We start from the raw sequence: 26,932 nt of genomic DNA, 5'->3' as shown, positions 1-26,932 counted from the left end.
ACAACAATTTTACTGGATGTAAGTCTTTTAACTTTTTTTTAATAGACTAGTTCTCATTTTTTTATCTTCCTATTCTAAATATATGTGTCTGATTTTAGGAAGTTTATTTTTTAAAAGATTTTGTGTATTTTTAGAGAGAGAGGGAGGCAAGGAGAAAGAGAGGGAGAAGAACATCAATGGTTGCCTCTTGTGTGCCCCTCCACTGGGGACCTGGCCTGCAACCCAGGCACGTGCCCTGACTGGGAATTGAACCGGTGATCCTTTGGTTCACAGGCCCCTGCTCAATTCACTGAGTTACACAAGCCAGGGAAGATTTTAGGAGGTTTATTTTATTCAATTAGTACTGTTATTACTTGGTATTTCTTCAAAAGCACTCAGTTCTTACATTTAAATCCACAAAATTCAGTATCTGGTATGTTGGTTCCTAACCTTTATTTCTCTACAATCTTCTCCACCCTTATAATTCATTTCTATATAAGAAAAAAATTTTTTAATTATTTAAAGTATAATAAAACTATACAGGGAGAATAACAAAAAAACAGCAGTGGGAGTAATTAGAATAACTATTAAGGGAATAATCACATGAGACGATAAGCTAGCAAAGTGCAGATTCAATGAGAGGTTGACTTTCGACAGAGGTTAACGTGGTCTCATAACAGGCATCTTCAGGGAGGAAAGCATGGAAGGGCACTGGCAAGAAGTTTTTGTGCTATACACTACAATAAAAAATTAATTAGTTCTACATGCTACAACTATAGATGCAGCATTCTTTTTAAAAATGTCCAGATCTATCATATTCTTTCTATCTCTACCACACCTACAAAACTATTCATTCTAGAATGCAATTTTGATTATCCTCCTCTGTTTGAAACTCTCCTGATCTGCTGGATAAAGTTCAAACTTCTTAGTATCACCTAAATGGTCTTCCAAGTTCTGACCAGCTTAACTTTCTAACCTGTCTACTTCCACAAACTCTTGCGGTTCTCCGACCATGGTGAAGTCTTTGATATTCCACTCAAACACTGGTGCATTCCTTTTATGAACCTTCTCTACAAAAGGGTTCTTTTTTTTGCCTTTTTGTCACTCTCCATCCCCTTACCCCCATGACTATAACTTATTCTTATTTTTATCATAAGTTCTAAGATTTGGAGGTTGGTATCCATTATTCTTTTCTAGTCATCATTTCCTTTTCAAACTCTACTTCCAGTGATTCCAATGGGCCTTCCAATTATGTGGCCAATCCACCTCTCCCACCAGAGGAGGAGCTCATGAGTCAGTCAAGCCAGTCAGAACGTCTGTGGTCTGTGGGGCGTCTCTGGCCCGATTGGCCAGTAGTGATCTAGTCCCTAATCAGAACAAACCAGAGCCATTTGGGAAAACAAAAATAGATTCTGTTGCAAGAGAGGAAGTTTACTTTCCTCTGAGCTCATTAGGACCATAAGGATGGGGACTCTATCAGCCTAAACTTGTGTGAGGCCATATCCCTAAGAATTATCTGAAAATTATGTTAGATAGAGGCAAGGAGCCATGAAGCTGATGAAAGGTTGATTTCCGATGACACTGTAGAAATAACCGGGCTCGATCACTCTTAAAGCTAATATTAAATCTCATGCTTATCAGATATTCAGTCAACAAATGCCTTTTTATTGTTTAAGATGGTTTGAGTTAGGTTTCCACATTTAAAATGAAAATACAGTTGTTAATATTTATGTTACTGCACTGATATTTATAAGCTATTTCTTCTTTATGCCTCACTTATTGTTATACCTTAGCACTCAGAACACAGTGCCTAGAACATAAGCTGGGGCTTACAAATGATTCTTGAATAAGTGCTCCAAGCAGGACTGTTGATCAAATGTGGCAGTGGTAAGAATGCTGACTCTGGAACCTGGTTTTCTGACCAAGGTATCCTTGAAGTGACCGTGACTCATCTTTAAAATGACAGTCATGAAAATAACATCCCCCAAACAGGATTATGGTAATTAAATTAATTAATAAATATAAAGAGTTCGGCACAGTGCCTAGCATAGAATAATTATTTAATTAATGTTAGCAGTTGATATTATTTATGGTTGTACAGTTGTCCCTGTTACCTGTCACACATCCCAGAATGACAAATTACCTGTCAGGCTTCCCAGATGGTTCATCCATTCCATCTACAAAGTTAAATTGGTCATTTCGCATTACTCACATGCTAACTTACTGATAGAAGGAACCTGAGAGAAGCAAATTGGAAAATTGAACAAAGACACTAACTATACACTAAAGACTGGTAGAGAGACAGTCAACATGAATCCCTGAGATTGCAGCCAAATTGTTATTTTTATTTTTGCACGTGCACATTTGAAGATTATTTTCCAGATATGCCAGCTAGAACAGGGCCACTAATTTTTTCTACATTTTTGAATGTTTGATTTGGCACCATGTGGGTGAAGCTAAACAACCAGGGCCCATCAAGTAAACATAATGAACAAGTAGGCAGAAAATCAATAAGGATACATTGTAGAAGATTTGAACAACTCTATAAACCAACTTGACTTAATTGGCATTTAGAAAGCATTCCAGCCAATGACAGGGAAATACACATTCTTTTGAAATGTAGACAATACATTTACCAATAGACATCAAATTCTGGGCCAGTAAACATGCCTTACTAACTCTAAGAAGATTCAAGTCATCCAGAATATATTTTATTGACCACAATAAAGTTAAATAAAAAATAAATGGAAAAATTTCTGGAAAAATCTTCAAATATTTGTAAACTAAACAATGCACTTTGTATAACTCATAGACAATCAATAAATCAACTAGGAAATTATAAAGTATCTTAAAGTGAATAAAAATGAAATCTCAATATATCAAAACTTGGAGCATGCTATTGGGGAGTCCACTTAGGAAGAAATTTATATAATAAACACCTGAATTATAATAAGAGAAAGGTCTCCAACTAAAGACCTCAGCTTGCACCTTAAGAACTAAAACAATAAGAACCAGTTAAACCCAAAATATATAAAATGAAAGAAAAATGATTAGAGGGGAAAATGCATAAAACAGTATTAAGAGCAAAAATCAATTAAACCAAAAGCTAGAGTTTTGAAAATAAAATGTATAAACTTCTAGTGAGACATTCAGAAATGAAGAATAAGACAAAAATTAATAGTATCTGGAACAAAAGATGTGACTTTTTAGAGATGCAGTAGTTATTGAAAGAATAATATATCATGTCCAACTTTATATCAATAAGTTAAACTCCTTAGATGAAATGAGTCAAATCCTTGAAAACATACAAATTATCAAACCTTACACAAGAAGTCATAAGTAAACTAAATAATCAATTATATATTAATGAAATCTTAGTTAAAATTCTTCCCCTGAAGAAAATTTCAGGCCCAGATTGCTGTACTGATAAATTCTATCAAATATGTAACAAAGAAAAGAATATAAATTCTCCTAGAAAACTGAGAAGGGATCAATGACTTAATTTCTATATATCTAGCATTACAGCATTAAGAAAACCAGACATTACAAGAAAAAAAACAACTACAGACTAATATCCCTAATAAACATAGGTACAAAATTTCTAAACAATTTTTTAGAAAATTGAATTCAACAGTATATTAAAAATACATTATGACCAAATGATTTTTGTCTCATGAGTGCAAGGATAGCCTAACATTAAAAAATCAATGAATATAATTCACCATACTACAAACTGAAAAAAAAATAGCAAAGCAAAAATAGAAACATCTTGCCCTGGTCAGTGTGGCTCAGTTGTTTGAAGTGTCCTCCCATAGATCAAAAGATAAGGTTGCAGGTTCCATCCCCAGTTGGGGCACATATGAGATGGAAACCAATCAATATTTCTTTTTCACATCAGTGTTTCACTGTTTTGCTCTCTCTTTGTCCCTTTTCCTTCCCCTCTCTCCACAAACAATGAGATATTCTACAGAGAAAGTTAGCACATATAATGGGTAAAATTTAGTTTATTCAATAAATGGTATTGGGAAAATTGGACAGCTATGTGCAGAAAAATGAAACTAGACCACCTACTTACACCACACACAAGAATAAATTCAAAATGGATCAAAGACTTAAAATGTTAGACCTGAAGCCATTAAAATCATAGAAGGAAACACAGGCAGCAAAACCTCACACATTGCTTGCAGCGATTTTTTATCAGATACATCTCCCCAGGCAAAAAAAAAAAAAGGAAAGAAAAAATAAACAAATGGGACCACATCAAAATAAAAATTTTTGCACAACAAAAGAAATTATCAACCAAATAAAAAGACAACCTACAGAATGGGAGAATATATTCTCAGAGTAGTCTGATAAAGGGTTAATATCCAAAATTTATAAGGTCTTTACAAAACTCAGTACCAAAAAAACAACTCCAAAATATATAAGGAATTCATATGACTCCACTCCAGGAAGACAAAAAAAACCCAACTGAAAAATGGGCGAAGGACTTGAACAGTCACTTCTCCAAGGAGGACATACAAAGGGTCTAGAGACATGTGAAAAGATGCTCAGCATTGCTAGGCATCAGAAAGATGCAAATTAAAACCACAATGAGATACCACTTCACACCAGTCAGAATAGCCATCATAAACAAATCAACAAACAACAAGTGCTGGAGAGAATGTGGAGAAAAGGAAACTCTAGTGCTCCATTGGTAGGATTCAGACTGATGTAGCCAGTATGGAATTTCCTCAGAAAACTGAAAATGGAACTGCCTTTTGACCCAGCAATTTTACTGCTAGGATTTATCCTGAGAACCCTAAAACACCAATCCAAAAGAACCTATGAACCCCAGTGTTCATAGCAGCACAATTTACAATAGCCAAGCACTAGAATCAACCTAAGTGCCGGTCAGTAAATGAGTGGATCAAAAAACTATGGTACATTTACACAATGGAATATTACCCAACATAAAGAAAGAAGGAGCTCCTATCCTGTTAGGAACTACCCTGCCTGGTTTCAGGAGCTATAAACTCCCCAGGACTAAGGCTGAGTGAGGAAACTTCAGACCATAAGCCACTAAGGAGACAAAGTTTAACTCTCTGGCAGGAGTGCTACTTATGCTCCTTTTTCCATAACTGGCCCCCAATGCTTGATCAATTAGCCAATGATGGGTAATATTTCCCAAGGGGGGAACGACCTAAGACAGGCATGATCACATGGAGGCCCCAGGGAAGAACTTGGGGGGCTAGGGAGAAAGGGGGTAATGGACCCTTGCCCCTGAGCTTTGACGAAGCCTGACTCCCCTGAGTCCAAGAGAAGTCTTTGAAATTTCCTTGGCTATCTGCCTCCTCTGCCTGACTTAAGCCTGAAACAATGACAGAGGGCAGTGCAGCCCTGTGCTGGAAAGGGCGGGCTCCCTGAGAAAGGATATGTAAAATCCTATGAAGCCTGCTTTGCTAAGAATGCTCTTAGTTAAAATGATGAAGGCCCAAGCAGGAAATGAGTTTGTTTCCCAAAGGTTTGTAGCCCTTTAGCTAACAGACCCTGACTCAGAATAGGCCCTCAGAGTTCTTTTTATGCTATCTACTGGTTAATCCTTACTGCCTGACAATGATTAATGAACTTTACCTGTATTCCTGCGAAAATTAAACTCAGTAAAACCCTGTCAAGGCAAGGGTATGCGGTGCTCTCCCCTTGAAAGAGTGGCCAGACCGATCCAAGGCGCTCCCCACTTGAGGGAGTAGCCTGTGCCATCCCTTTTCCTCCACAGGACTAGGTAGTTTGTGTGAATTTGTCTTATGTCTCATCCCTGATGCCTCGGGCACTGCAGGCCTGTGCACCCATCACTATCCTTTGAGAGAGCATGGATAGATGTAGAGAGCATTATGCTACGTGAAATAAGCCAGGCAGTAAAAGACAAATACCATATGATTTCACCTTTAAGTGAAACCTAATTAAAAAAAGCAAGCAAAATATAACCAATAAATTAAAATTAAGAATGAACTGACAGTAACCAGAGGGGATGTGGGAGGAGATAATGGGGGGGGGGAAGGAGGGAGGAGTTACAGGAACAACTATAAAGGACACAGGGACAAAACCAAGAGGGTTTGGAATCAGAGAAGGGAGGTGGAGTTGGCTGGGGGGGGGCGGGGAGTAGTGGAGGAAAAGGCAAATAACTGTACTTGAAAAATAATAAAAATTAAAATTAAAAATATAATAATAAATTCCTACCTGTTAAAAAAAAATGGGCAAAGGACTGAATACACACTTCTCCAAAGAGGACATACAGAGCCAATAGAGATATGAAAAGATGCTTGATGTCACTAATTATCAGAGAAATGCAAATTAAAACCACAATGAGCTATCACCTCACACCTATCAGAATGGCTATTGTTAATAAATCAACAAACAACAAGTGCTGGGGAGGATATGGAGAAAGAGGAACCCTTTTGCACTATTGATGGGAACATAGAATGGTGCAGCCACTGTGGAAAGCAGTATGGAAATACTTCAAAAAATTAAAAATGGATTTGTCTTTTGACCCAGTGATCCCATTCTTGGGAATATATACAAAGGAACCCAAAACACTAATTCAAAAAAAATATTAATACCCTTATGTTCCTTGAGCATTATTTACAATCACCAAGATATGGGAGCAGCTCAAATGTCCATCAGTAGATGGAAAGATAAAACAATTATGGGACATTTACACAATGGAATAGAACTTGGCCATAAAAAAGAAGGAACGTTTACCCTTTTCAACCACAGATGGACTTGGAAAGCATCAGGCTAGGTGAAAAAGGCCAGTCAAAAAAAGACAAATACCATATGATTTCACTAAGACACTGAAGAAATAAACTGAAGAAAACACAAATAAGTGGCAGTATATACTATGTTAATGGATAGAAAGAATTGATATCATTGAAACGTGCATTCTACCCAAAGTGACCAATGGATCCAACATAATTTCCATCAAGACGGACTCATAGATACAGAGCAGGATGACAGATAAGAGTGGAAAGAAGTTGAGGGAGAAGGGATTGAGCAAAAATGAAAAAGGGCTCATGGACATGGACAACAGTGTCGCAACTGTGGAAGTGAGGGGGAGGTATAAAGGTCTAAATGGTAATGGAAAATACAATAAAAATAAAAACAATGAAAAAACGTCCTCAGGTGAGGATAAAATAAATAAATATACAACCATCTTGATAGATGGGCAAAAGCATTTGTTGGAATCAATATCCATTTCATATTAGAATTCTCAGTAATTTAGAAACACAATGCACATTTGCAAAACAAAAGTAAAGGGTATTTATAACATATCTCCGGCAAAATCATACCTAATGGTGAAAGACTGAATGTATTGCTCTTAAAATCCGGAACAATACAAAGATTTCTCACTCCTTTTATTTAACATTGTACAAGAAAATGATACAAAAATCAACTGCATGTCTACATAGAACATAAAAATCATAAATGGGAATTAAAACCAATGTCATTTACAATAGCCTAAAATATTAAGTATTTAGGAATAAATATATATTCACTAAAAATATGTCACTGAAAGAAAATAGACTCACACATATATAATTCACTGATTTCTCCACAAATGTGCAAAGGCAGGTCAGTGCAAAAAGAAAACACTTTTCAGAAAATGGTTTTTGAAAAATGGACATCCATATGCAAAGAAAAAAATATTCTATTCAAACCACACCATATAAAAAAATTAGCTCAAAATAAAACATATATCTAAATATAAACCTAAAACTATAGAACTTCTAGAAGAAAAAAAACAAAAGACTAACTTTCAGAGCCTTGAGTTAAAGATTTCTTAAATATGACACCAATAGCATTATCATTTAAAAATAATAAAATACATTTAACACCTTTTTCTTTTAGAAAGTCACTGTTATTAAAGTGAGAGGCAGGATACTGTTTGAGAAATAATATTTGCATACATATGTCTGATAAAGAACCTGTAGCAGAGGATAAAGAGAATCCTCATAAGTGTGCAGTAAGAAAACAAACAGCCCGCTTAATAAAATGAGCAAAAAATTTGAACAGACCCTTTACCAAGGAAGACATAGGAAAAACATGCAAGTGAAAAAAATGGTCAATATCACTAGCCATTAGGAGAATGTAATTAAAACTGAAATACGATATCCCAAAGTATTTAAAATAAGGACTTAATTATGTGTATGTTTGTGTTGGGGAAGATGTGAATAATGTAGGACCCTGATACACTTTCTGCAGGAATGTCCTATGGTACAACTACTTTGGAAAACAGTTCATTCAGTAGTTTCAAAACAATAACCATACCTATCATATCATCTCAACATTGCACTTCTAGGTATGAACCCAAGAGAAATAAAACAAACACACATACAAAGACCTGTACATAAATGTTTATAGCAAGTTTGCTTGTAATAGTAAAAACTGGACACAACCAAAATATTCAGGTGAACAAACAAATTATATTATATCCAGATGTGCTACAACATGAATGGTGTAATAAAAGAAGGCAGACCAAAAAAAAAAGAGTGCATACAGTATGATTCCATTTATATAAAACTCTAAAAAGCTCAATTTAACCTATAGTGCAAAAATTGATCAATGGAGGAATAAGGAGGGATGCAAAGAGGGATTACAAAGAGTTATGAGCAAATTTCTAATGAATATATTCATTAACTTCATTATAGTAATGTTTTCACTCTGCATACATATATCAACCATATCAAATTGTACCTTTTAAACGTGAAATTTATCATATTTTAATTATATTTCACTATAGTTATTCAAAAAAAGAAAATTTTTTTCTTGAGAGAAGTCTTCATTGGAAATGGGTAGATCCTATTATCACTTAAAAATATGTAGCAAAAACAATATTTTCAGTGGTACTTACAGCATAGAGATACTAGGCTAGACATGAAGACAAGCTCACAGCTAACATCATACTCAATGTCGAAAAGTTAAAAGATCTTCCAAGACCATAAATAAGACAAGAATGCCCTGTCTTGCCATTTCTATTCAATATAGTACTGGAAGTCTTAGCCATAGCAAATAAGTAACAACAACAACAAAAAAACTGTTACAAGTTATAAATCATCATTTGAGTAAAACTGAAGAATACAAAATCAACTAACAAATCAGTTCTTCTTATACACTAACAATAAACTATATGAAAGAAAAATTAAGAAAGTGACACTACTTATAATATCAAAAGCAATATAATACTTAGGAATAAATTTAACCAAGGACTTACGCACTAAAAATAATAAGACTCTGAAGAAAGAAATTGAAAAAGACACAAATAAATGGAAAGATGTCCATTTTTTGAATTAGAGGAATTAATATTGTTAAAATAACCACACAATGCAGTGATCCACAGATTCAATGCAATGCCTATCAAAATTCCAATGCCATTTTTCAAAAACAATTATTCTAAAATTTGTATGGAAGCACAAAAGATCCAAAATAGCCAAAGCAATTCTGAGAAAAGAAAAAAAAAAAGAGCAAAGTTGTAAGCACCACATGTCCTAATTTTAAACTACATTACAAAGCTATTATAATAAAAAAAGAATTGTACTGCCAAAAATAATAATAAAAAATCCCAAGTACATAGATCCCAGAATGGACTAGAGAGCCCAGATATAAATCCACACATAAATGGATACGGCCAACCAATTTTTAATGAGCACTAAGAACACACATGGGGAAAAAATAGTCTCTTCAATAAATGATGCTGGGAAAACAGAATATTTACATGGAAAACATAATTAAACTGGACTCCTATCATATGCTACTGAAAAAAATTAACTCAAATCAGATTTCATTGTAAGCCTGGAATTATAAAACTTCCAGAAGAGAAAACAAAGGAGAAAATATCCTTGACATTGGTCTTGGCAATAATTACTTAGATACAACAAAAGCACAGGCAACAAAGGCTAGAATAAACAAATAGGACTAAAGAGGACATCAAATTAGAGAGCTTTTACACAGCAAAAGAAAAGGTCAATAAACTGAACAGGCAAACTACAGAATGGGAGAAGACATTTGCAAACCATGTATCTGATACAGGGCTAAAGCTCAAAACATATAAAAACGTCATACAACTCCAGAGCAAAATAATAAATTATCCAGTTAAAATGTGTAAAGGACCTGAACAGACAGACATTTTTTTCTAAATAAGACATATAAATGGCCAATAGGTATATGAAAAGAGGCTCAACATCACTAATAATTAGGGAAATGCAAATCAAAGCCACAATGATCTATTAACTTATACCTGTTAGAATGACTATTATTAAAAATAAGAGATAACAAATGCCAGCAAGAATATACAACAAAGAGAACCCTAATATATACAGTGCTGCTGGGAATGTAAATTGGTACAGTCATTATGGAAAGCAAATTTCCAAGAAATTAAAAATAGAACTACCATATAATCTAGCAATCCTATTCTTGGGTATACATCCAAAAGAAATAAAAGCAGTATCTTTTAAAAATCTACAAACCATGTTTATTTTAGCATTTATTCATAATAGGCATAATATAAAAACAATATAAATGTCTTGCAATGAATAAATGGATACAAAAATATATACATAAATATACCTATATATAATGGAATATTATTCCTTCATGGAATATTATGACAGTCATTAAATCCTGTCATTTGCCACAACATGAATTAATCTGGAGGCCATTATGCAAAGTAAAACAACCCAGATTGAGAAGGACAAATATTACGTGGTATTAATTCTATGTGGAATTTTTTTGAAAGACAATTTCATAGAAACAATAAAATCATGGTTGCCAAGGGCTAAGGAAAGAGGGAAATGGGGGTGACACAGGTGAAAGGGTACAAACTTTTAGGTGTGAGAGTAGAAGTTCTGATGATCCAGTGTATGTCATGGTGAGTACAGTTAATCACACAGTTATCACACGCGGGAAAGCTGCTGAGGGCAGCTCTTGGACATTCTCACCACAACAGAAAAGGGAACCGTGTGAGATAATGGGTGTACTAATTATCTTGGCCTTGGTAATCATTCTACAATGTGTACGTATATCAAATCATCAGACTGCACACCTTAAATATGCATAGTTATATTTGTCAATTATTTTTCAATAAAGTATAAAAATACATAGCTAGAGACAAGTAAGCCAGTAACCTTTATAATGGCAGTCTTAAAAACTGAGGCATAGTTTTGCTTATTTATCACATTTGTAAATGGAAAGCCTTACAGATGTGAGGTTTTCCATTCCAACGTGAGGCTTCTCTTCCAAACTGTAGAGAAGATGGAATAATAATTATTGTGTCTTTATTTTCCTACTATTTAAATGTTCATCTTCTCAAGTGAATTTGAAATTATTCAAATATAATAAAGGTAGAAATGATAGCATTTATGTGTAAAAACATATTTACTAAAAATCATATTTCCAGATATTACTCATCCTGAAGTAAATTGTTATTTATAAATAGTCTTGGACTTGGTGGTAGGTGGGAAATAACTACAGACCTCTCTCTAAACTCATCTCAAGCCATCTTAATACATTATGTCCTGCATTATATCTCATGGGTAGATACAGTTTAAGGATCTGACTGTGCATCCAACAAAACCTAGCCTAAAACCTCACATATAAAAAATAGTGTATATTTAAAATATTTATTTAGTTTCTTAAATATATTTATATTTAAATATGATTCTACACTTCTACTTACTTTTATAAAACATCAAAACACCTTTCTGAGCCAATGTGATGATCACTGCCTTGAAAAGATATTTTCTAACATAATTTGTATTTATACATATGGCATACACTATTCAGTAATAATCATTGAGATAGTCATTTCCTGAATGCAAAACCATATTTCTAAATTGCTGCACCAGAGAATTCTGATGAATTACTATTTGACCTCTAGTTATAATTAGGAATATCTTGCTTTTAAGAAAAAAAATGTTAGTAAGTTTTTTCATTTAAAACATTATTGAATCAATAAAGTACATAGAAATTCCATAAACACAATTCAATCTACACCATACCAATTATAAAGTAGATTTTAACACTATTTTAATAATTATTAAAAGATTATTAAGTGTTAAACACTGAGACGTACATGCTCACAGTAAAATTAGAACTGAAAGATAGGCCCACCAGGAAAATCCTAATCCAAGTAACAATGGGGAAAAGTTCATAGCGCATCTTATTTTTCTGTCTGGTCATTGGTCCAAAATCTCTGCCATTCAAAGTCTAGTCTTTAAATTTTCATTTATTATGCTTGGAATGCAGGAAACATGCTGAATCTCCCAAATCTCTTTCATGCAATTGTTATAAAGTACATGTCATGTCACTGTCTATTCAGCTGCTTGCTTGCATCAGCCAATCAAGATAAGTAAGTATTTAAGGGGCATTCATGAAAAATAGTGTCACTATATAGATTGGTTTTCTTATTAATTATATTTAAACTGACATTTAAATAAGTCCATCTGTACAGAAATGTCATATGGAGTCTCCAAACATATATTCATTAATACTTCCAATATTTCTATCATTATTTCACAAACATTCATCTCCATTTTACTGATTTATAAAGCAAAGCCCTAATTCATAAAATGGCACAAACCTACTAACTGTATGTTTTCCAGCTCACAGTAAATTTCCATCAGCCAGGAAGAAGAGAAGAATACAACACATCAGGTGAAATATCCAATTGGCACTTGGGTCTGATCTATTCCCACCTTTTTATAAGCGATCCAGTCAAACACCCTGTCAATATCTGTTGCCTGTAGCACTTCCTGTGATACTGGATGGGAACTGGCCAAGCCGTCAAGCAGCATCACTTCGTGCAGAACATCCGTCAGAAACCTCTGTTTCTCCTGCAACACAGTAAACAGGGCGATATCATAGGTGATTCACGGTTAAGACAGAATGCGTGTGACTATGTGAACAGAATATGTGCTGCTTAATTAGTGATGTTCATCAGGCTACATGGCAAGACTTAACTTTAAAGAGAACACAGTAAATTAAATGCCCCTTAAGTTACTCTAAAATGAAAGTGGTAGATTTGAGCACATGAAACAAAATCGATGAGCTACAAATGGATTTTTTAAAAAGTGAACTCTGTGCTTTAACAGTGGTTAAAGCGAATTTGGACAGTGGGCACAGAATGAAACTGAGTAAGTAACCTTATTTGTGCATTCTGCAGGGTCAAGGCTACGATTCCAGTTTCAAATAATCTATTTGGCTGAGTTCAATATAAGAATAATAACTAAATTTCAGGGTTCCAGTGCTATTTTGCTATTTACATCATTCATTTCTAATAGCATTTGAACAACTCAGTCTCTCTCTCTCTCTCTCACACACATACACACTTATAATACAAGGCATTATTGACATGAAACTGTAATATCTGTGGATATATAATATATGTGTGAATTCAGTATAATGAACATAAAGTAGAGATGAGTAGGTATTAATATTCCATTACCTTAAGTTTGAAAACAGACAAAATTATGATACTTTTATTCTGTGCTTCTTGAGGCATTAGCATTTGCCCTAATAAAAGCTGATTTGTTATGTTAGGAATCAACTGTAAAGAAAAAAGTACCTCTCTGTTGTTTTCGTTTTAGGAAGCCTGCTTTAAAAGAAACAGCTTGGGTTTTGTTAACAAAAAAGCTGGCAGCTATTAGTCCTCCTGGCCTCCTGCCTTCCTTGAGGGAGGAAAGAAAGAGAAAGGAAGCTGTAAGAGATAACAAGGGCTAAATAGCTGCCAGATAGTTGGGACCTGAGTATCATTGCAGAGGTTAAAGATGGCAACACTTAAATTGCTCTAGCTAATTCTGAATTCATTCCTGGAGCCTCCTAGCTTTGAGCCAGCAGATAAGGAGCCTGTTATTTCTGAGTGAGTTGCAATTTCAAGTTGAAAGTATACCAACCCTGGGTTTTAAAAAATAGAAATGGAGAATAACTATGCTAAGAAAACGATAGTTAATTAGGCATCTATATATGTGTTACTTTAAACATTTTTGTTCATTATCATTGGCTCGGTGATTTAGTATGTTTAATTTTAATCAGTAATTTAATTAATTAGCCATCTGACTATATACTATAATGTTCATTTTCTAATAGATTATTTTTATAGTTTATGGGTGATATAGCTAATGTCTTCAGTTCCTTTTTGGCCTATGAGTTTCATCACATCAATGGTCTCTGCTTCAAAGACCACAGTGTGGCCATGACTGAACCAAAAGTCCCTACAAAGCCCAGAAGACCATTCCAGACCTTAAGAGACCACGATGACAAGTTCCAACTTACAATAATTAAATTGACAAATATGATATAAATTAATACTGTATTTCTTCTCAAATTAAATTCCTAATTTAAGATGAAATTAAAGAGAATGCAGTTGAAACTTGTGATTTAAAATCTTAAGTACAAAAAGACTGGTATAAAATATTCAACTCTTCAAATAGTGATTGCCCATACCGTTATGTTACTCAACCGATTAAAAAAAAAAACAGTGTAAAATGACCTTAAACAGATAGTTTATTTGAATATTAATTATTAATATTTAGAAATAATATATAAATATATATTGGTCAATATTAAAATTTAGTAAACACGCCTTGGTTTTCGAAATGTGATTTTGAAGTGGTATAAAGTAATTGGCTATATTATTATAAAACTAAAATCTGAGGTAAATTTCAAAAATGAAACTTTCATATTTAAGCAAATATAAGTTATATATGACATACTGCTTCATGTTTCTGGAGAAAAATAAAAACAAACCTTTACTAGTCAATAGAGTTTCAAGAAGCAGTGTTTAAATTTAGTAGTATTAGTCATTAGCAAAACAAATCATCCTTTACATTGTTGAAAAGAGTGATAGTGTGTAATAGAGGAAAAAGGCATCAAAAGAGATTTATAAGGAAAAGAAAAGGGGGGAAAAAAGAGAAAAAACTGCTGGTGTAGAGTAGATATTCGTCAGAATCTGGTGGGGAATAATTGATGTTTCTCTCCTCTTTTCTTCCCTTAAAGATAATAATAATATTTTTTTAAAAAAAGAGAAAAAAAAACCTGGCAGAAGGGCACCCACAAAGATCAGAAGAGCGAGTACCTTAAATTGAGAAGGAAAAAAGAAAATTCTAGCCAGAGGCAAACTCAAATTAATCAGACTACAAAGGGTTTCCAAGAGAGGAAGTGCTCATTTTTTTATAAGGACCTGTGTCACTGAATCATAAGAAATGATCTTAGCTTATCAGTCCTGGCTGGGACCATCATCCTCCTTCTCTTTATCAATAACAACAAAAATAACAGCAAAAACTACTAAATATTGATTGATTGCCCACTGTTGACCTGAGACTATGAAAGTTTGAAAATGAAGTTAAGTAAAGCTTGGCTATCATGTGAGATAAAAGATAAAACAAAATAGTCACAGTGATCAAAATAAGTGCTTCCTCTTACAGACCGGAAATGCTACAGAGTGGAAGGGTAAAGAACAAAATTATTATTTTATGAATACATAACTACATATCTACATATATAAATAAATAATATACAAAATACACAAGATATACAAAAATAATAGGATTATTCATGGAAAGTTTAATAGAAGAGGTTGCTTTCGATGTGACCATGGTAGGAACTTTAAAGGGAGGTGTGGGGGGGGGAAATAATATACTTATGGTGCACATTCAACAGTTACTTTTTATTCTTCTTCATATTTTAAGAACACCATGATATACCACCCTTCCACTTTCAACAAGCAGCACAATAAGGTAAAATGGAGAACCTACTTACAAGTTTAATGCTATTAGTAACAATAAATCCTACCACCCTAATACAGACATCCCTTGGAGTTATTGCATACATGCCCATATTTAAACAGTTCTAATAATACGAAAATATATATCATATCACCTTGAACTATTTCTAAAAATATATTACATTTGGATGTTTGGAGAATAATGCAAAGGCTTTCAGAAAAGTTAACAAGGTTTAAGTAAATGCACAATGTTGAGAATAACATATGGGAAAAAAAGCCACTATTATTTTATTCATTTATTCATTCATATATTTACTTAAAAATGTGTATTAAATTTCTACTCTATGCCAGATATTGCACTGTATTTAGGGAATAAATACATGACTAAAACCTTAAAACACTCAAAAGTGGAAGACAAACTACACACATGATACATAAAAAGGTAACTATATTATAATATGATGGATGGTATAAAACACAAAGGGTAAAATAATTCATTCATTCAGGAAAAGCTTCACAGAGGAAATGAATGGGCTGTTGAAGGAAGAAGGGCTACTCAGACGAGTAGGGGAAGCAGCTAAAAAGGTGGGGCAAGTCCAAAGAGAGGAACAATGAAAAAATCTGCTCTGTTTGAATCCTCAGTTATCGGGTTGATGAGTGAGCTCTTAATAAATAGGCAGTAACAGACATAATGACATAACAAAAGTAGTGTCTTGGGCAAGTTAACCTACCTGTGGTACACAGGATGACTTGATATAGAGAGAGATGAGACAGAAAGTGGCACGTCTACCAGGTAGGGATGTGGCAATGATGCATTAAAATAAGCTGTTGCTGAGGTAAAACAAGGACTGTTGGATCAGCATATTTTTAATGAACATCAACTGAAATTGATGCTTTAATGCCTTGGTTTCCCTAGTGGATGATGGGGAGGAAGTACTAAGAGATAACTACATGGCTTCTAGAATTGATGGAATTTTTTTAAAAGGGGGAAGGTATTAATAGAAATGGAGAAGTGAAAAAATGTTTAGTTTAGAGGTCAAGATAAGAGATCAACTTTAGACATTGCAAGGAACTTGGCAATGAATGTCCAAAAGCGATATGCTTTACAAGCAACTGAAAGAGAGAGCCTGAGTCTCAGACAAGAAGCCAGGTGCTAAACAACTTTTGGCAACAAATTTTAGTGTGTATACAAATATAAATGAAGTCTCAGGGGGAAAATGCACTCTTTTCTATTATTTCTAATAATATCAGAACATCATATGTTGGTATTTAAGAATATATGTAAGGGGAGTTAGTAAGAATTATTATCATGGCATTAGATACACCCAAGAAATACATTCCTTGGTGTCTCAAAATGGCTGCTTGAGCATGTCAAGGTCTGAAGGGGTAAAAGTGAATGTGCCTGGTCTAGTCAAAGTCACAGCGATGAGTGGGAAAATAGGAAACACTATTGAAGGCGGGACTGTCAGTTAAGTTCCTATAAGAAGGCTGACTAATTTTAGTGAAGAGAAATACCAGGCAGACACTTTGTCACCAGAAAAGAAAGGGAAAAAATCAGAATCATCTGAATCGAGGTAAAAGGAAGTCAGATACATCAAACCAGACAAGGAAGGTGATAGCCAAGCCTGGGCCAATTCAAGCAGTGGTGACGTGCTGATATGCATTAAAAGAGCAGAAGAAAACTTTCTCAGGGTAATGGTGGGTGGAATCAGAGTAGCTACGGGGACTCATATTTTGTTTGCTCATCTGGTTGATTAGATTCCACATATGAATGAAATCATATGGTATTTGTCTTTCTCTGACTGACTCATTTCTGTTAGCATAATAATCTCCAGGTCCAACCATCCTGTTGCAAAATCAATTTGTTTTAGAATAGGTCTGAACATAAGTAGCTCTTTTGGTATTTCTAGGAGAAAAGACAGTCACACTACTGTGAAGAGTCCTAGGCTGGAAGAAAAATATCTGCCATTCACTAGTTATATGACCTTAAGCAAGTTAATCTTTTTAGACCTGAGCATCCTTGTTCGTAAACATATATGGTCGTGAAAATCAAATAGGAGAATTTGTTCCACAAATATTTACTGAACACCTGTGGTATCCAAGATGGTGGGCCTGGTTCTGGTGATAAAGGGGTACGAAGACACCAATCTGACCTTAAGTTACTTCATAGCAGTAAAAGAAGAGACAAAGATAAAAACAAGTATTAAAACACCACCTGCTATATGTAAAAATGGAAGTACATTCAAGATAGAGTAACTACACAGCGGCTCTAATTTGCTCTACCTGGCAGAAAGCTGGAATAGCTCTTGAACTGATATTTTGAGTTGAATCTTTAAGGATGATTTGAGTTTTCTGGAACATACAGCGCAAGGGGGCACTTTGGACAGCGAGAAATGCTAGGGGAAAGTCATAGAAGTCTGAAACGACATGATATGTTGGGGAGACCGGGATTTTGTGAGGCGGAAGGTGAATCTAATGAGGTAAATGACAAATGATCTGCACAGACAGACAACAAAATCACCAAGGATCCGCTATGCCAAGTTAGGAAGCTAGAATTAAGAAGTAACATCATCAGACCTATGTTTGGAGAGATAACTATGAATAAATAATGGAAAGTGAACCAGAGTGAGAAGCACCTGGAAACAATAGAGCAAAAGTAGGACAATGCTGCATAATTGTGGACAAATAGAACACAATATGAGCTTTATCTTTGTGATCACAAAATATTGCGCCAATTATCTCTCTAAAATTTAGCCAAATTGGGGATGAACAATGATGATGAAACAAGGTGCTCACTTTGGATTTCCAAAATGTAGATAGAGTTAATGTAGATATAAACATATACATAGACATAGATCAAGATATGTACATAAAAACACACATATATCCAAATAGATATAAATATTGTCCATTACTATAAATTCACTTATCTGTATTATGTAATGTTTTATTCCAGGATTTAATATCACAATGTCCTCTTAAATAAAGATAAAGGCACTTTCTAATCCTGGGAGTCAAATCAATAAGAATGTCTGATAAAATTATTTAAACAATGTAATCTAAGTCCATACATGTTTACTGACTGCTTCATATACATATATGCCTTATGTTAGAGTTTGGGGAATCAAACACAGTTGTGACACAATTCCTGCCTCCTGCCAATTCCCATTATGAAAGGAAAGATAATGCTATGATGGCTGAAGTATTAGTAGCATAAACAGAGTACTATGGGAGTAGAGAGCGGAGGAAAATTTATAGGTAAAAATGCTTTCAGCATCTATGACCATGTTGATTCAACCTCAATTTATCTATTACAAAGAGAATAAATAACATATATGTAATTCATGTTTTACCTCGATAGAAATGTATACACTACCACAAGATAAAGACATTTGATGTCATAGGTTAAATGAACAAAATTCCACATGAATCATCACTAATCTGAAGCCCTTGCTTATACAAGGCTAGAGTAATGGATACAAGTATAGCCAATATTTTATGATTTGGCTTTTTACTATGGTTCTTCATAAAATTAAAACATGACAAAGGCTAAAGCAGAGGAATATGATCAAGAATTTAAACAAGAAACGCAAGCATATTTGGAGAAAATATCAGTTTTTTTATGAGATGTATCTCTAATTTTGTATCTCTTTGTGTACTGTATCTGTAACTTTGCAATTACCATCTTTTATAAACATAATGCCATATTTATAAAAATTAGAAATTATTTGGATTCCAATTTTCCTAAAATGTCAAAAGATTTATGTTCTGTTATTTTATATTGTCATCCTACTTTTATAAACTTTTTATATGTCCAAAGATATTTTAAGCTTTACTCAGTTTAAAGTTATCGAGGTATACTTGTAAAATATTGTTATTATTTAGCTGATTAGTTAACATTTTATAGACAGCTAAATCATACTGAGAGATGGACTAAAACTAAAGAGCTAGTGGAAATAAATACTGCTTCCATAAAATCATGTACTATAAACTTAATATTTCAAAATCTCATCTTTAAAATACGCATGTGCAAGATGTTAATCATTTTCATGCACAGCTTGTTAAAACAGTCCACTTACATTAAAGTCAAAGTTATGTAAATACATGTATATACAGTAAAACATTGGAGAATAATTTTAAAAATAGTCACCATTAATGACAGCAAAGAAATAAGTACTATAATGAAATTGTTGCCTTTGTATTTGTTTCCTAATCTTTTACAGAAAGTGATACCTGAACACAATAATCCAGGAAGATCTCTATTGATGTAACAGTATTCTGTGTTTTCACACCAGCATTACACTAAGTAACTGAAATGTGTTCTTTTTTTTTAACTATCAACCACATTTCACCCACTGCCAAGCCACAAATGTTCTAAGATGACTTAATCAATGTACAAACTAAAAAAGCAATTATATTGCTATAAGAGTGTCTTGGATGATTTTACAAGCCTCTCATAACCCCAAATAACTCCAAATAACCCCCTGCACAGGATTTTTTTTGTTTTGTTTTGTTTTTTTCCACTTCCCCCTGCACAGGTTTTTATGAACTGCCATACTCTCAAACCTGACTAACACAGAGAGTGGGTTAAATTGTGAGTCTCTTCAATGACTACAGCCTTCAGCTGCCATATGCTTTGTTTGTGACATCCAAGTTAAATCTGTCAGGCCTCATATTATCCAAGATGTGACACGGCTGAGGGAAAATGCTAAGATGAAACATCAAGTGTCCTGCACTATATACAACCAAATGCTGAATTTTCTGCAGACTTACTCAGGATGCTTCAAAGTACAGTATGACCATTGACATAGTCACCATCAGTCACTCATGGTTTTATCGATTATAGTATTCCCAAGTCTTCAGAAACAATCATGAAGGTACTACAAATAATGTTAATCACAACAATAATTATGAACAGATTGTCTAATTACACACCTCACTCTGATTCTAGCAGCCAAAAAAACTCACTGGGAACAGTCATGACATGCCATGTGCGTTCATACAGAGTTTGGCAAAAATAACGCCCCCATTTTATTACAGAATCTTTTATTACAAAATTTTAAGGGTGTAATTCTGCAACATAACAATGTCACACTCAAACACACAATATGACAGTTTAGGGGAAATATTCAAACTGCTGTCCATCTTGCGTGAGACACTCAACATCCATTACACTCTCAAGCAAGCCTTACTTCTGCTGGATCCTGTATAACCCTCTTGAAATGGCCATATTATTTGGCTTCCCTTTATTTTTTAGGATTTATTCACTGCTTTCCTTCTATTATCCTTCATTTACCCAATGTGTTTCACACATTTTTAATCTCAATATTCTTTTCATTCAATAAATGAGTTCCTAATAAAGCCATAGTAACTGTTATAATCTTTCATAAATGTTCTGGTGACCTTCATTTCACAATTTTTTGTTAACTTTTGGCCAGCCTTTTATCATTGAACACTTTACAGACACTATACTTTGGATAAAATGCTGACAATTAATGGTGCAGTAGCTCCTGAGAGAGAAGTTTCTTCCTCCTTTTAATAACCCTACCTCGACTTGGGCAGTTAGAATCTTTTCCTCTATGTCTATGCCTAATTTTTTGACAAGCTGATTAGACAGTTCGAAAAAATCAAATTTGCCGATCTTTTTGATACTCACACATCTTTTATCACATTCATCACAAAAGAATATCTATTTTGCAGGAACATTCATAATAAGCCAATCAAGCACTATAATATTTGATTGGTAAAATATTCAGAATATTTTAAATGCATACTGAATAATCACCTTAAACAGATTAAATTCCTGTTCAAATGCTCGTGGAAACAAAATTACATAACTAGTGTCAGAGAGTCAAAAATTTAATACATGGGATAGGTAGGAAAAAGGAATTGAACTTCATTCTAGGAAATTGTAAAGAATGTTACTCTGACAAAAACAATTTAACTGAATCTGTGAGCAGGCCTGTGAGACTTGAGGGCACCGAAGTTCATGCTCTCGGCTGTGTATTCCCCATCTCCAACTGAGAAACTTCCAAAAAATGGTCATTCCATCAATGTTTGTTAAATAATGAAAAATGAACAAATCTATACAGATGAATCCTGAGAAACAGTTTGTCAATTAGGGTTCAAAAACATGCCATCAAAATGTTTAGCCGAAAGAAAAATATTATTTATTGTGAGAAGTCAAGATACAAGTTACATATTTTGCCAGGCATAATGTGCACCCATATTTTTGGCCCAAACTTTCAGGGAAAATATTTTGTTTTAATATTTTAATTCATTTTTTTATTTATTTACATTTACATACTTGTTTTTTATATTATAAAGAAATTCCAGCATTTATTTTTTAACATATTATGGTACAAGAAATTCTATGTAACAAATAATTACAAAACATAAGAACAGATACAAGGTATTTCAGGTATTACCCATGTGTAATGCACATCCTCAAGTCTCCCTCAAAAATTTAGGCAAAATACCTTGCATTACACATGGGAAAAAATGGTACATTTAGGCCTGGGATGTACATTGCAGCTTTCAAAAGAAGCCAAAGATTCCAAGAAAAACTCTTTATTGTCTTAAATGTAAAGCAAAGAATTTTGCTTAAAGAGTTATTTTTAAATGGTTATCTTCAAACATGCATTATGTTTAAGGCCCTTCAAATTGGACTGATCATGTGGATAGCTAGGAGGAGTATGAATTAATGCCAAATTTTGCTCTGAAAGAGCAATTGACCTAAACTCATCTTTAATCAGACAACTTGAGAAATAAGTATTTAGATGCAAATATCCCACTGCACCACTACCAACACCACTGCAATCAAAAGAACAGATTTCTTTCAAGTACTTACCTTCCAAGTAAGGCTGCAAAGCTTAGAAAAAGGACTTAAAAGAGAACTTAACAGAGCAAAAGATATTCAACATTTAAATTTTAAAAAATGGCTATTGTATCTAGGTCATTTGAATAAATATTAGAGAAGATGTTTAAGCCATGTTATATAAAAATATTAACAGGTAGGTAAATGTTTTTATTGTTTCATCACTTGGCTGATCCACTGAGAGACACTGCACTAAATTTTATTTTCCAGATACATCTATGAATATGAACAGTCTGGTTGAGGTTCTAGATATGTGTTTTTTGAACTACTTCATAAACAGAGCAACTTCAGACATTGGTACGTCTAGTCAACCAAGAGCAAAAAAAAAATCTAAATTTATCCACACCCACTAACTGAAACCAATACACTAAAGATAAAATACAGCGTATAACTAATATATAGCAGTTCCACATTAATAATGCCATGAAATTTATTCCATAGGAGTTAGCAAAATAAATTACTCATTTTAGGTACTGATAATTCTTTGAATTAATTAATAAACAGTGAATGAAATGTATAATTGAATGTAATAGCAAAAAAAGTGGCAGCAACTCTTAAACTAGTTTATATAAAATTATTGAAGTAGTATACTGTTAACAGCATCAAGAAAGGCATCACTGGATTATCAATCTGAAGAAATGGAAACAAAATGATTAAAGAAATTCAATGGACACATGTATTTGAAGTAGGTTCTTAGAGAAAAAAAAGCATTCTTACATATCTTAATTTTTAAACATAAATATGACCCAAATAGGACACTTCTAATCATTAGAAAAAATATATATTTCATCAATCCAAGGGAGAGAGAAAAAGTTAATAATATGAGTAATCTCAAGAGGGGTTTAATTAAAGTAGAACTGCTTTTTGCCCAGGCAATTCCACTGCTTGGGACTATACCCTAAGAATCCTAAAACACTAATTCAAAAGAACCTATGCACCCCTGTGTTCATAGCAGCACAATTTACAATAGCCAAGTGCTGGAAGGAACCTAAGTGCCAACAATAAATGAGTGGACCAAAAAACTATGGCACATTTACACAATGGAATACCATGCAGCAGAAAGAAAGAAGGAGCTCCTATGATTCTCAACAGCATGGATGGAACTGGAAAGCATTATGCTGAGTGAAATAAGCCAGGCGGTGAAAGACAAATACCATATGATCTCACCTATAAGTGGAACCTAATTTAAAAAACAAACAAGTAAGCAAAATACAACCAGGGACATTGAAATAAAGAACAAATTGACAGAGGGAGATAATGGGTAAAAGAAGGGGAAAGGTCATCAAGGAACATATATAAAGGACATATGGACAAAGCCAAAGGGAGGTAGGATCGAGGGTGGACAGGGGAGAGTGGTGGTGGGAAAATGGAGACAACTGTACTTGAACTACAGTAAAAAAAAAAAAGGGGGGGGACTTTCTTAAATTTGTGAATGGTAGATCAGAGAGGTAGTTCAACGTAGTGTCAAAACACATTCTACCAAAAATTATCTTTTTGAATTCATGGTTGAGAAGAGGTCCCTGAGTGGGGGACTGCATGGTGTCCCAGCCATTACTGGACTGTGGGAGCTCAAGAAAAATGATAACAAACCAGTGCACTCTCAAGCTACCTAACAAAATGTCTTACTCTATTTCACAGAGGATAAATATATGTCAGGTGCTTAATGACAAATAGTAACTGCCTTTTAAGTCTTTATTATTACAAGTGTTACTAGAGCGATCGAGGCAAAACTGTCATCAACCTCATATTATCTCCTCTCTCTCTCTGTGTCTCTCTGCTCTGTCTTCACAGGAAGCTCTTTTGCATTTTTCTTTGTAAAACTTGAACTCACTATTTTTATTTTTAACATTCATGTCTAGTAACATCTGAACAATGTTAAAGTAACCTTGATGAAAAAAAAAAAAGTCCAATGAAGTGTTATGGACTCTGAGACAGTAACTCCTTCCTTAGAAACGAGCTGTGTTCTAATGTCATTTAAAACATATAGCTGCATCATTAAGGATGAGTAATAATTAGAAAACTAACAAATTATTCACTGGTTTGCCAATTCAGTCCACAGCTTTCACTTTTGGTTGTGTTTGTGTTAGAGGTTTTGCAAAGCAAATTCTTGTAAACATATTTGGGGAAAGGCTGAGTAATATTAGATGTTGGACAATTCATATATTGTAGGAAGTTAAGATTTTTAGGTAAAGGGGGCAAATTAAACAATGGTATGATCTGCTGTTGCCAATCACACACACACAGAATATTGCATTATTTACTATAAATTTTAGACTTTATCAACATTTTGGTTTATCAAGAGACATCTGATAATATTAACAAGTTAAAACATTTGGGCTTACAAAATTCTCTTACTTGAAAAGGAAAAAATAAGTGGGTTAATTTTCCCTGCAGTATTTCTTCATATAAAAAAATATGACCTTGCATTATTGTTAGGCTCCAAGTTCAGTTTTTTTTTTTCCTACAAAGTGTTTAATGTTGTCAATTTATTGGTTGCTTTTGAAATTCCTAAAGAAATGTTGAATGACTTTGACATCTTACAAACCTGGACACAGTTTTGGGAAAAAATATTTTATTCTAAAGGGAATGCTTATCTATCTTTTATTTTTAAGTTTAAAATATACAAAATCTAAAATACTTCACATCTTTCTGAACAAAATTACTTTGCAGTTTAAAAAAATCCTTGCATTTTTTAAGTCAGTGCTGGAACATGGAAGAGCTGCTGCTTTCTAACTAACACCACTGTTGGCTTGTTTGCCCAGCCCTTAGTTCCACTGCTCCAAATCTACCCACCAAGGACCCTGAATCTGTCCACCCCCAGCAAAGTGAGGCTTTCCAGCTGGATCCCCCTCAATTTGGGCCAGCTCTGTGTCTCCTAACAACATAGCATGATGTCTTACCTGAAGCAACCACCTTAAGCAGTCAATGCACTGAGTCTAATCATTCAGTTATGGACTTATTGCATCCCTTGGTGGGTTACCAGGGGACGGTTTAACAATCGAAGAGCTAAGAGCCACCCACGGCAGCAGCCACAGAGCACAGACTTTGGGAGCATGGACTGTGGATATTATTTGACCCCTATGCATCACCAGCTTCCTGGACCAGCAGCTACGCTCAGCTCTATGGGTACCAATGCAGTTACCAGACATCGAAATCAGGCCCCAGCTTCTCTTTCCACCTTGAGATATGGAGCTTCAAGCTTGGGTTTTAACAAAACCACTGATGGCTTGGGTTATGAAGACCAAACTTCCTCCTGGAAGATTAACTTCAATGATCAGACATCCTCAAGGAAATGCCAGGTTGTGTGAAGACCTGCAGAACCTCCTTGTGTGGGAGATTTTAAAACATACTGAGCAGGACATTCCTGTTTTAGTCAGGCATTTGTTAAAACAGTTAGATGGGATGATGGTCAGACTCATCTTCTGATCAATGTTCCAGGGAACATAGAAAGAAAATTGAAGGTTCTTAAAGGGCCCACCAACCGGCCACCTGAAATGGACAAACCAATCTCTTAAGACCCTGTCATGGTTTTAGATCACTGGTTTTCCTGATTCTCAAAGTGATCAAAAACATTCTAGCCATGTGCACTCAACCATGATGAAAAAGAAACAAAACTAAGTTGTGAGGGAAGGAAGGACACAGCCTTCTTAGGCAGAGGTGTTCCAACGTTTTAGCCGATCCCTGGTTGAATTTTAGGAATAGACAGAGTCTCAAAATCACTCACATTTCATGGCCAACTAGTAGCTGGCACTGGAAACCTTTTCAGGGCTGTGTGTGAATTGTGTGACTGATAGTCCTAGACGCACTACTTTATTTTAAAAATAATGTTCACGAGGAGTCAATATGCAGTTTAAGAGACAGTGTCTGTCTTATATAAATGGCACATCTGTGGTTTTTAATCTGTGCTAGACTTCAAAATTGTGTGCCACCTTGAACTCCACCTCTGCAGGGGTTCTTCCATGACTAAATAGGTTATAATTATAAGCAAAATTCAGAGAAACTGAGTACTTATCTACAAAGATTATCTTTGGCTGGAGGTGAGCTGCACTGAAACTTGACAGCAAAATGTGTCTGTGCTAGTACCGTGAGAGCAGAGACGCAAAAGGACAGGAATTCATCTGTAATTTACAGTTGGTGAGCCTGCCAGAAAGAGACGTCCATCAATTACTCTGACCCTGATCAATTTATAAACTGAGATCATCATTGTTTATGCTTCCAGATGTTAACTGGAAAAATTATATATGCATAAACCTTTTTTTTCTGGATTTGGCAGAAATGTACAATTACATTAAAATGGTTGTAGTACAAAAAAGAAATCACCCTTT

At 34.3% G+C, this 26,932-nt stretch overlaps 1 protein-coding gene across 1 annotated transcript in view; it reads right to left on the bottom strand.

The window, feature by feature from the left end:
* Positions 1–26,932, bottom strand: part of TRHDE (thyrotropin releasing hormone degrading enzyme) — a 386,150-nt gene that overhangs the window by 142,483 nt on the left and 216,735 nt on the right. The window contains exon 6 of the mRNA XM_037154152.2: positions 12,705–12,842. Within this exon, the coding sequence (XP_037010047.2) occupies positions 12,705–12,842 (138 nt within the window). The remainder of the gene's footprint in view (positions 1–12,704; positions 12,843–26,932) is intronic.

Source organism: Artibeus jamaicensis, unplaced genomic scaffold (assembly GCF_021234435.1).
Source record: "Artibeus jamaicensis isolate MK-2021 breed Jamaican fruit bat unplaced genomic scaffold, CSHL_Jam_final contig_233, whole genome shotgun sequence".
Classification (NCBI taxonomy): Eukaryota; Metazoa; Chordata; class Mammalia; order Chiroptera; family Phyllostomidae; genus Artibeus; species Artibeus jamaicensis.
Note: the sequence above shows the minus strand (reverse complement) of the source record. Positions and strands in the feature narration are given on the sequence as shown.